Raw genomic sequence first — 12,036 nt, forward strand, 5'->3', positions numbered from 1 at the left:
CCCCAATGTCACGACCCGGTTCGGAATGTCTCGCGGACCGGTACCGGGTCGCGACCCGGTGGTTGGGGACCGCTGGCCTAGTGCGTCCCAAATTTTTCAAATTAACATTTTAATATAACATTATAGTCATTATGAGTTGATACTTCAACGTCTTTTTAAATCCTAGTATCTATACTTCTACTTGGGTAATGAATGTGAATACTTTTGACACCTCTGCCAATGAAACATCCTACTATCTTTTAAAATGAATTCATATAATGACTCATGCTGGTATGCAGTCAATGTTGTTCTGATGGTTTAATGTTTTTTTCTAATTAAGACATCCATTTCGGTGGTTTATTACATAATGCTTCAAATTATTACATTTTCTTCAAAAGTGCAACGCTCGCATTTTGTAACAACTCATGCAATATGTAGGAACTTATTACAAAATGCAGCAAAGTTTATTACCTATTGCGTTCAAGAATTTTATTACAAAATGTGGCAGATTATTATAAAATGTGTTGTTATTACATAATGAGGTGAAAATGTATTACATTATTACATAATGTGCTGCTACAAGGTAATATTGTATCATGCAAAGCCTGTAACCCGATCACAGCCACTATTGAAGGTATCAGTGTGAGTATGTGTTTCAAGTATGTGTGTGCATCAGTGTCTATAAATGAGTTTTGCAAGAAACTCTATTTAGGTGAGACACGACAAACTCATCTGCATTATACTCTGAGGTGTCTGATAGCCCCATCTGACTGCACACAAACTGTGTCGCCTGGTATTATTCCTGGGGAATTATACTGAGGAATGTGCCTGCGTGTGTGCTTGTGCTTGGAGGAGAATTCACAAGTTGCCTTGCACTATGCAAACGAAGCAAGTGTGAACAGACATGTGTGAAATCAGCTTTTCTGGGGGAGCTTAGAGAATCTTTTCTAAATATAGGCCTGGGTGATAAAATTACACATGCGTACACAAACACACACTCACACCCAGACGTCTAACACACAAACACATCCCAGTCTAGCTGAATTATTCCCATCAGACAGGGTGGTTATGTGCACACAGCAATACAGTGTGTAGCTGTACAAATAAATAAAATATTTAGTCTCTGCTGCCCTCTGGAGTTTGCTTGTGTCTCTCTTACATTTCCATCCAGGTCTATGGTTGTACAGAAAAATCATGGAGCTGCTCAGTGAATGATGATGTCATAGTCATTTAAAACTTCACACAACATTACATTAAGAGTCACTTAACCAATTCAGAGTCAATGGGTCAAACATACGGTGTGATTCTAATAATGTGTTGTAACAGGACTGTCCCTTAATGTTTCCTCACGTAATTAACAAGAGACAAAAAAAAGGTTACATTTATGTTGTGTACTAACTTTGTCCGTGGGGCGTTCGACTAATTCCAACATTTCCGACGGCACTCAAACGTATCACGACTGCTCCCGTTCATGACGGCAGAGGACGTGAACGCCTCAGCTAGCATTGTGCTCTGAACTGAACCACAGCTAGCTACGTTACATAACGTACACGTAGTGACTAAGGTAATGTTGCAAATGTCGAGTCTGACTGTTGTTGTGTTCATTCCCGGGTTGTTTATCGTGGCTTGCGGTCTGTCTGACGTACACGGAGTTAATTAACGTGAAACCGACACCTGCCGGTACGAGGAGCTGATGCTAATAACCGTTAGCCAACGTCTGTTAGCCGCTAGCTGCTGTGATGTGTTTGAAAATGCATCATTAGCTCAGTGAGATGTTAAACACGAAGACAGCGGGGTGACACAGTGTTGTTTTATCGTATAAAAACCGTCCAAAGAAAGTTTAGCTTTAACCTTAATTTGGTACCAGCCATACGTTGTTTGTTGTTGTTACTGAGTTAACATACATGATGTAACACTCAGCAATAAGTTTAGCTGCTGGAGTGAACTTTAGGGTGTTTAAATCGTGAGCAGTGTTGCTAAATCAAAGCTACTGTGCCTGAATCTTCTGTATACTGAGTCATGTTTCAATGGCATGGCTGACAGTGTTTGCTTTTCACCTTTTCAGAGACAGCATCTTTAAGGATTGCCAAATGGATTCTCCTCGGCAATCCAAGAAGGCCAACCTGAATCGAGAGCCAAAGCGCAGCCAGAACCAGTCAAGCACTCCTCCTCAGAAAGACGCCTATGCCAGGCTCCTCAGCCAGCACAGCAGCAGCAAGTTCAGTCAGTATCTAGAACAGTATGCAAAGGATACCTTTTTCCAAAGGGAAGGACAAGCGCCAAGCACCCTGCCTAAAGCCCAGAGCGACAGGCTGAACATACCGCAGCGTAAAAGGGACCAAATGCCCAATGATTTCTCTGATTCGAGTGACTTCTCCCCCTCTTCTATGAAAAGCAAAGGAGAAGAGAGTTCACTGGCTTTGTACATGGAGAAGTTAAACACCCGCAGTCCCCAGCAGGACTGTGAAAGGAAGCAGGGTGTGTCTGACAGGCAGCGACGGGGACAGAGAAGGGACACCGCCACCAGCCAGGATGGAGACATCGAGTCGGGCGAAGAACTCGGCTCTTTAAAACCCAACGATTCAAAGAAACATCAGAAGCAGCAGAAAAAGAACAAGGACTCGAAAGAGACCGACTCATTCGTCGGACGTCCCCAGTCCCCAAATAAAGCCAGTGCAAGTGGACAGGAGCAAGAGAAGATGAAGTCGAAGAAAAAAAACCCGCCAAAGCACCAAGAAGAGGAGAAGAGCAGAGAAGCAGCATTCAAAAAAGCGCAGCAGCCCCGAGGTAAACTGTGGGTTAGTTTCTGAGATGTTAACTCTCAGCAGGTGTTGAGATAATTTAGAAAAATAGATTTGATTATTTAAAAATCTAAAAAAAATTATCTTTTTCAGCTTCAAATGCCAATTCTCCTGCTGACAAGAGTAAGAACAAAGGAGGCAGAGGGTCAAAGAAACAAGTGTTTGAGTCCTACATGACATTTGAGGAGGTTTCCCATGGTCTTAAAAGAGGAGAACTCATTCAGGTACGAACCCAAACGTACTGTCAGCTTCTGCCAAGACACTGCATTCAAATGTGGCTCTACACAAAGAAACACACCTAAATGCCACATACTTCAGGTCATTTTTTATACTTGGATCTAAGTGGCACCTAAACACCTGGTGTACTAAGTTGTATGATTGCCATGGCGGTAAATCACTGTATACTGGTGAATTAATGTCTGATTTCTTCATCATTTCTCTGCAGGGACAGTTAAGGATCAACCCAAAGAAATACCACGAAGCTTTCATCCCATCTCCTGTAAGTTCAATCCAGAGGGATGTGACACATTATGTTTTGTACCCTCCACAACTTCTGTGAAAGCACCTTGTTGTTCATCTACAGTAAAACATATAATGAATCTAACGCAGCATGCGGTTTGAGTTAGTATTTTAACTTTTTATGTCAACCTTGACAGTCTGTTTATGTTTGCAGGATGACACACGAGATATATTTCTGGATGGGATTGTAGCTCGCAACAGAGCGCTCAATGGAGACATAGTGGTGGTGGAAATCCTCCCTCGGGAGCAGTGGAAGGTAGACAACACTATCTATGTACATCATGCTTTTATTTTGTAAATTTCTTAAACTTTTGCATCAGAGTTTATTTATTATAACAGGCTCCATTTTATTTGTTTTTAACACAGGACGGTAAAACACACCAGTAGTGATTGTATCAGCAGATGACGTTGAATGTAATATATATGTCTGTTTAGGTTGTGAAGTCAGATACTGACTGTGAGGGCGCCAGTGAGTCAGAAAACACTGTGCAAACCGTACTGAAGAAGACAGCACACACCCCCAGGCCTGATGTTAATGTAGAAGACCAGTCTAGCGACCAGGATGAAGTCATCAGTAAGAGCACCCTCGCTGACACAGGTACTGTGATGGAGTTTACTACGCCACGTTATCACAATTCATGATTAATACTGTTGAAAACGTGGTTTGAAATGATATTTATTCAGCTGGTATTTGGTAATGGTGAGTAAACGCTGTTATAATGTGTATTTCTGGTCTGAAGAGAGTATCAATGTAAAGATGCAAAAACAAATAAAACCAGTGTGGCACATTAGTTCAGCCAATACATCTTAATTTGTTCTTTCATCTGATGGAAACAGGGGAACCCCTGGAGGACCCTTCAACCCCAAGACCCAACGGGGAAATACTTCAAAAGACTGCTAAAGTGAGCTTCCTGTCTTTTAGTTGTGCTGTATTTCTTACTCGCCACATCCCTTGCTTCTTCCCAAGCACCAGATAAAAATAACCACACTAATACAGGGTTTCTTTCCTGCTCAGCATGAAGCAACAACACAGGGTTGACAAAAAGGTGCTATATATGTATGAACTGGAAGATTAACATCCATCTAAATCTGACTGAAGGAACGCTTCACTTAACAAAGTTACTCATGTGAAACAGATTTATTTCTAATCTTGATTAAAACACATCTGAGTTATACTAAATTGCCACAACAGCTGCATTGCAACGTCACAATAAAAGCTTAACATTTCTTGTCATTTAAAGGTTTTTATTTTAAAGTAGAGTTTTATATCTCAAATTCATCATTGTACTTCCTTTATCGTTTGTCTTTCAGGTGGTGTACATTGTTGAGAAGAAACATTCGAGAGCTGTGACAGGCTTCCTGAAATTCCTACCTGATAAGCCTTTTGCCATGTTCTCCCCTGTGGACCACCGAGTGCCGCGGATTAACGTTTTCCTTGCCAACTGTCCCGAAGACTTTAGTTCCCGCCCGGGCGACTACACCAACACCTTGTTCATATGTCGGATCACCAACTGGGCGGCCGATAGCAACTTTGCAGAAGGGTGAGTGTTCTAGTCAGAGCTTGATGGAGGGAGCCACTTCAGTAGTGCGACAACAAACTTGACTCTCTTAATGTTTCTGCTAGGCAACTCGCTAAGACTTTGGGTCAGGCTGGAGAAATCGAGCCGGAGACGGAAGGCATCCTGATAGAGTACGATATTGATTTTTCTGAGTTCTCTGATGAGGTTTTGAACTGCCTACCCAAGGATCTGCCCTGGAGCATCCCACCTGAGGAGATGAGAAAGAGAAAAGACCTGAGGTAAGACTGTGAAGCCCGTACATGCCTATGTAGCTCTCAGAGTGGAAACATACATGTGCCAGATTCAGCTTTGTACAAAAGATAAGATGGCAGCTCTGAGACTGCACTGGGGGTTATTTTGCTTATATTTAGGCCACTGATAATTGCAAGCTTTGTTATCTAATGGCTGTATTAGAGGTCTTAGGTCATATTGATATGACTAACAGAGCTCTCTTTTATTACATGAAGGAAGGACTGTATCTTCACAATTGACCCTGCTACTGCCAGAGACCTCGACGACGCTCTGTCCTGTAAACCACTCCCTGATGGTAAACAACTTTAACCGTGAAGCTCATTGATTGATTATAGATATAGACGCTGTTTGCCTGGAGGATGGGAGGTCACAGACTGTCATTTTACAGGTAACTTTGAGCTGGGAGTCCACATTGCTGATGTGACTTATTTTGTGGAGGAAGGCAACGCTCTGGATGCCATAGCCAGCCAAAGAGCAACTAGCGTGTACATGGTTCAAAAGGTGAGTGCTCCTTGACACTTTTTCTTAATAATGAGCTACTTTACATGCGTAGCATGTCTCGCTGCCACTGTGGGTTCACAGCAAAGTCACCAGCATGACAGTCTAATTAGGTAACGATTTCTTTATTCCTCCCTTTCCACCCACAGACATTATAACACAAATAATAACAAATAATCTGTCCATGACGTGCTTCTTAGTTGCACATCATTTAAGTACCAAACTTCATTTACAAAATTTCCAACATATAACCGGTCTTCTGGGTGTGTGTGCATTCTCAAAGTCCAGCACACAACCCCCCCTCCACCACACCACAACATAGTATTATACTAAAATAAGGATTTGATGGCTGATTTTGCGGCATTATATATATTTTATCTAACCTACTCTGCAGTCTGCATCCACTTGTCAATGCATCATGTGACTGCTAAATATACCTTTCTATTAGTCTTAAGTGTTCATGTGTTTTGCCACTGTCCAGGTGATCCCCATGTTGCCTCGGCTGCTGTGTGAGGAGCTGTGCAGTCTGAATCCTCTCACCGACAGACTTACCTTTTCTGTCATTTGGAAAATCACACCAGAGGGAAAGGTATGCCCATTCAAATCCCTCAAACAATAAAAGGTTAGGTTTACAGGTGAAGGTAGTGATGGCATTTTCTGTTTCCTGGTTTATCTCATTGGTTCTACCCTCCAGATCCTGAGTGAGTGGTTTGGCCGTTCAGTCATTCGCTCCTGTGTGAAGTTGAGTTACGACCATGCTCAGAGCATGATCGATGCCCCCGAAAAGATGTTCTCTGCTGACGAGCTGCCACCCGTGGACCCCGAGCACCCTATCGATGAGATCCATCAGGCTGTGCTCAACCTGCACTCCATTGCCAAGAACCTCCGGAGTCAACGCTTCTCAGGAGGAGCCCTCAGACTGGACCAGGTTAGTCCTTGTTGTGTTTGACTGTTTTGTGCTGTTTGTCCTTTTGTCTTTTCTATATCATGCACAATTAACCATTGACTGTTATTGGGGGAAATGAATGAGAAAAGAAGTAATTTGACTAGACATAAATGTCTCTGTTTATGTTTTTAGTAGTTTATCTACTGAGCCTGGGCCCTTTGCTGCATGCAATCCCTCTGCCCTTCCCTTTCACCCATGTTTCCTGTCTATCACCCTATATTCAGTTTGTGAGCTTTCTGGCATTATTTTTTCTACATGCCTTTTGTTTTTTTTTTGTTTCAGTCGAAGCTATCTTTCACCCTGGACAAAGAGACCATGATGCCTCAGGGCTGCTATATTTACCAGTACAGAGACAGTAACAAGTGAGTAAACCCTCCTCCTGTATTCCTCCTGATTCTCTTCCAACATGAACGTTTATATGATGTGACACATGTATAACTTATATAACTGCTGAAATATTTCTAAATTACTCTAGAGTGCTTATATGTCAATCTTCCCTCCTTCTGGCTTTTTATTTTCTTATTTTCTCCCTTCTGGTCATTTAACTCTGATCCATAACTGTGTTCTGTAGGTTGGTGGAGGAGTTCATGTTACTGGCTAACATTGCCACAGCCCACCACATCAAACGCAAATTCCCTGAGCTGGCTCTGCTCAGGCGCCACCCTCCACCCAAGGCCAAACTGGTGGATGAACTTCAGGAGCTCTGTGACCAGCTGGGAATCAGCATCGATCTGTCCTCTGCAGGAGCGTTGCATGTCAGTAGTCCAGTTTTTAATGTTTCAGAAACGGGTAGAACTCATGTCTTGTTCTGCATGACATGACATGACATGACATGACATGACATGACATGACATTTCATGGCCTAATGTTTGCTGTGTTACATGCTCACATAAGGACATGTGGCTTTGTTCACAAGGAGCTCTGAACATTACTGCTGTAAAATAATTTTATTGTGTTATTCGTCTCTCCCAGGAATATCATAAAAGTAGCATTTGTCTTACTGAAAATGATAAAACAATAAAAGTATGTAAGTTTGTGTATTAATGATTAAAATCTCTTTTTCAACATGCAGAAGACTCTCAACACTACTCTTGGTGATGATGAGTTTACCGCTGCCAGAAAAGAAGTCCTCACCCACATGTGCTCCAGACCAATGCAGGTTAGATCTCAGTAACTGCTACAAGAGCAAAATCCATTTTTTTCTATTTGAACTTTTATGATGTTATATATGAAGATTATAAGATTATAACTGTTAACCTTTCCAGTAATACTTGTGTGAGTTTCTGTATTTAATCTGCTTTATTGGTGCTTCCCAGATGGCACTGTACTTCTGTTCAGGTGTACTTAAGGAGGAGAAATTTTTTAAGCACTACGCCCTCAACGTTCCTCTGTACACTCACTTTACATCGCCCATCAGACGCTACGCTGATATCATCGTCCACCGGCTGCTGGCTTCTTCACTGAGTGGGTACCTTTCTGCTCTCTTGGACACAAAAAAAGAAACGCACACACATGTACTTGTGTCGGTTTACTATGTGTGATTTTTCTTATATACTTAATATCTCCTCTTATACTGTATGCATACCCATGTGTGTGTCTGAATGTTTGCATGCAGATTGCGGCCCTCATTTGGGCCTGTCAATGAACGATGTCCAAAAGCAAGCATCCCACTGTAATGACAAGAAGACTGTGTCCAAGAGAGTCCAGGAGCTCAGCTCTGAGCTCTTCTTTGGAGTGTTTGTAAAGGTGGGTAACCAAATCATCAATCAACATGTTGACAACAAACAGGACACGTGGGGGACAAGGGAACAGTATTTTTACTGTTCAAGCTGAGAGTTTATGAAATGTGATTTTATAGACATTAATAACTCTCTTTTCAGATGTTTTATCTCAAAAACAGATCATATCGTCAGTATACAGATGTTTTTGTTTGCTGGTCTGTGCTTCACAGGAATGTGGCCCTCTGGACTCTGAGGCCATGGTGATGGGGGTGCTGGATCAGTCCTTCGATGTGCTGGTTCTCAGATATGGAGTGCAGAAACGCATCTACTGCAAGGTCAGCTATACTTTTTTCGTTATTCACAGGAACTAGGTTTTTTTTGTGTTCTGTGTAGTGTTTTTTTTTCCATGCTGGCTTTATGTTCAGAAAACCTGTTATTACTATGTTATTTTTTTTTCTGTTTTATTATGAATTTGACATAAGTACAATGGTTCTTTTGAGTGTGAAGATGGCTTTTTAGCTATTTCATTCATCTTACACAAGCACACTATTATTGACCCTAAAAAAAAAGCTAATTCAGCCTCTCAGAGAGAACTGAGACAGTCCAGAGAGTGATGGTGTGTCACAGTACAAAACAAAACTATCCCAAGTCCACTTCACACAGTGGCTGAAGTTTATTCTGAAACAGTTTAAAACCATTTGTTTCCACCTTCAGTCTGTTGTGGGCTTGGACAACTTCCACCATCGTAAGGTGGGGAAGCAATCAATGCTGACTTTGGTGTGGACACCAGAGGACCCAGAGAAACCTCCAGTAGAGCAGGTGAGGAACCACAGACACTAAAAATGCTTTTGTTTCGAAATTTATTTTGCATTTTATGAATTTATTGTATTTCACTGGCTGATCCTCTTACAAGATTACCAAGAACAAGACTACTAACTTGTTCCCTGAAATGTTGTTAGCTAGCTCAGGTTAGAAAATGTGACTGAGAATTGCAATAATCATCATTTTTTTGTTTCCACTCGCAGGTAATCTCAATCTTCACGTTAGTGGAGGTGCAGCTCAAAGCAGACGGTGCACCCATGAAATACAGTGCCGTTCTCAAGAGGCCCGAAGAGGAAGAACCATAAATGTTTAAATGCGCTGTAGAGCGCACAAACACGGAAACTGAATTGCACATTTTCTTTAGAGGACTGGTAGAAAAAAAAATGAAGCAGTATTACTGTGGTAGGCAGGGAGGTCACAGATCAGGTCAGGGTCAGAGTTCAACTGAAATTCTCAGCAAGTTTCTAAGTCCTAAGGTTTTGTTGTTTTTATTTTCACCTCTCTGTTCCAGAGGCCTCTGTTTATAATCATTTAACATCCCAGGTATAAAAGGCAAGTTGACTTTCATTCTTCAGAAGAACAGCCATCTTGAAAGTGGAACAAAAATGAATAATCTACCATGGTATGATTTGGAAAATGGTTAGCTATATGATTTGTATGATTAATAGTGAGTGAGTGAAAACATGTCAAACATGTACTCGGATACTATATAAGCCACTGAACTTACTCATTCGTAGACGTTAGCATTTTTATGCAAGTGATCCCTTCTAATCCCGCCCCTTTATTCTCTGCTCCAATAACAGTGGATCAAGCCTTAGTCCAGTTTCTCTTTTCCTGCACTTCGATATATGTTCTAGACTCTAACTAGCTAACTAATCTACATCAGAGATGGTTTAGAAGAGCACACTGAAGTCTCACTTCCTATATCTGTCACATGGGCTTAGCCACTGCTGCACACCTTTAGGTGACAACAGGCAGGTCCAGAGTCTGTTCACTTCATCAAAGTGACTTTTTGCTTCATAGTCACTGAAAAAAACAAACACTGGACTCATTTTTCACAAGCCACATATCTTGAATATTCTGACAATAAATAGACACTAAAACAGCGTTTTCTGTTAATAGCAAGCTACTGACATCTGATACTCACTAACTTAACTAACTTCTGTGGCTATCTTTTAGCCCTTCAAAATCTCGTTATATTTTAAACATAAACGAGCCTAGCGCACAGTATGTCTTGAGAACAGGAAAAGAGAGAGATGACTGAGGGAGTTTGCTCAGCTGTTGTTGGATCACAGAGCTAAATGGAGAGATCAGTTTGGTATGGATTTCAAACTGAATCGTGACCCAGGTCTGACTGAACCAATGCTGCAGTTTTAATTTGCTGTTGGGTTATTGTTTTTTTAGTTGTTGGCTTTTTATGAAGACCGCTTTGATGTAACATAACTGTCTGTTGTACAACGGGTGCGAGCTGAATTTCATGTCAATGGCTGGTTTTCCTGATTCTGATTTGAGGAGAGACTCATATTTGTCTTTGCAGAGCAATAGAGTGTACCACACTACTGATTAACATCTTTCACTGGCTACGGTGGCCATAATATAACTTGTTGTGGTCAGAGTGAGGCTGACCGGGTAAAATGTAGCAGGAAAAGTAAAATAGGAAAACAAAAAGCAAACAAAATAATAGCTACTACATGTCACTTTTTTATTGTGTATGTATTTATAGTATTTTATGCAGGAAGAGTTTTCATATTTTTCTTGGTTGTGAATGAAGGACCTCTTCACGGTCTTCATATCACAGCCATGACATACAGCTCATAGGACTTACTGGTTATTAGTATAATTATTATTATCATTATAGGACATTTGATTTAAATTCTCAGAGATCTAATACATTGTCTAAACTGAGGTTTCATTTTCTTAAGTGTGCCTGTCATAATTTAATGGAATAATTTATCAACTCATTGTTATTGTTTTTAATACAAAACATGGGAATGACTTGAATGTAAATTGCTGCTGAAAATGGTTGGTGGCCTTGAGATCTTAATGTTTTTTATGTTGACTCATGCTTTAGAGTGCTTCCAACTGATGTTTGTGTTGTTTTTTTGTTTTTTTTTTAATGCTCAGACTTGATTTGTGCAGCACAAATACTTGATGGACCTCAATAATATCAACTGTGAATTTCAGCCTTAATTTAGTAAAGTGAAAATACACCTGTATTTCAAGACAGCTGCACATTTTTAAATGATTTAGGGCCTCTGTTTTTGCTTTGACTGGGAATGTGCCTTTCTCAAGTTGTCGCTCATTCAGATTTTAGTTGAACAGTGCCATGTAATGTCATAAAAATTAGCTGCTGTATCTATTTCATCCTTTTTGGTTTTCTTGGTTTTCTTTCTTTTCATAACACATCTCTTTTGTCAGAAGGATTATTTTTAGGCTCGTGTCCAGATTTCTGAAAGACCACTAAGTAATGTTTTAAAATGATTTTGTTTCACGTGGACTGACAGTTTGTGACTTGAGCTTTAAATGTATTTTTAAACCTGTAAGTTAAGTGCCAGTGTCAAGCAAGTCAGCTGTGTTTATGTGATAGGGTTAAAAGTTATTTGTCACATTTAAAAACGATTAGGACAAAACAACAAAAATTCAAGTATAACTTCAGTGTGTCTTTTGCAAAGTTATATTGTAACATGTAACTTTGACTTTGGTCAGTATTCATACTCTGCTAAAACACCATACAGAGCAATAGATAGATGTCTTTGTCTAAAGCTAAATAAACACATACATGGGACAAAAAGTGACTCAAACTATGTTGTTGTTTTTTTTTTTCTGAATATTGGTTTAAACATTAAATTGTAGGTGTTGATTGTGAAGTCTTTGAAGAGGGGAACAAAAATCCTACTGAAAAACAAGTGACTTATTAATTACACTTTAACACCGCCCTC

General features: G+C 40.5%; 1 protein-coding gene across 2 annotated transcripts; it reads left to right on the forward strand.

Moving 5' to 3' along the window:
* Positions 1 to 1,367: 1,367 nt before the first annotated feature.
* dis3l2 (DIS3 like 3'-5' exoribonuclease 2) lies at positions 1,368 to 11,898 on the forward strand. Of its 2 annotated transcripts, none has more exons than XM_019259028.2 (21): positions 1,368 to 1,543; positions 2,045 to 2,766; positions 2,874 to 3,004; positions 3,226 to 3,279; positions 3,454 to 3,555; positions 3,735 to 3,897; positions 4,137 to 4,201; positions 4,611 to 4,840; positions 4,924 to 5,097; positions 5,326 to 5,405; positions 5,499 to 5,611; positions 6,090 to 6,197; positions 6,303 to 6,536; positions 6,837 to 6,916; positions 7,126 to 7,309; positions 7,627 to 7,713; positions 7,871 to 8,018; positions 8,170 to 8,300; positions 8,506 to 8,610; positions 8,990 to 9,094; positions 9,301 to 11,898. In XM_019259028.2, exons 2-21 carry the CDS (start codon positions 2,070 to 2,072, stop codon positions 9,400 to 9,402), a joined length of 3,093 nt encoding a protein of 1,030 aa, XP_019114573.2. In that variant the 5' UTR covers positions 1,368 to 1,543; positions 2,045 to 2,069; the 3' UTR covers positions 9,403 to 11,898. The 2 variants fall into 2 exon arrangements, with proteins under 2 accessions (XP_019114573.2, XP_027138937.1); XM_027283136.1 differs by lacking the exon at positions 1,368 to 1,543 and adding an exon at positions 1,680 to 1,774.
* The last annotated feature ends 138 nt before the right edge of the window (positions 11,899 to 12,036 follow it).

The sequence above is a fragment of the Larimichthys crocea genome, chromosome X (assembly GCF_000972845.2).
Source record: "Larimichthys crocea isolate SSNF chromosome X, L_crocea_2.0, whole genome shotgun sequence".
NCBI classification, from domain to species: domain Eukaryota; kingdom Metazoa; phylum Chordata; class Actinopteri; family Sciaenidae; genus Larimichthys; species Larimichthys crocea.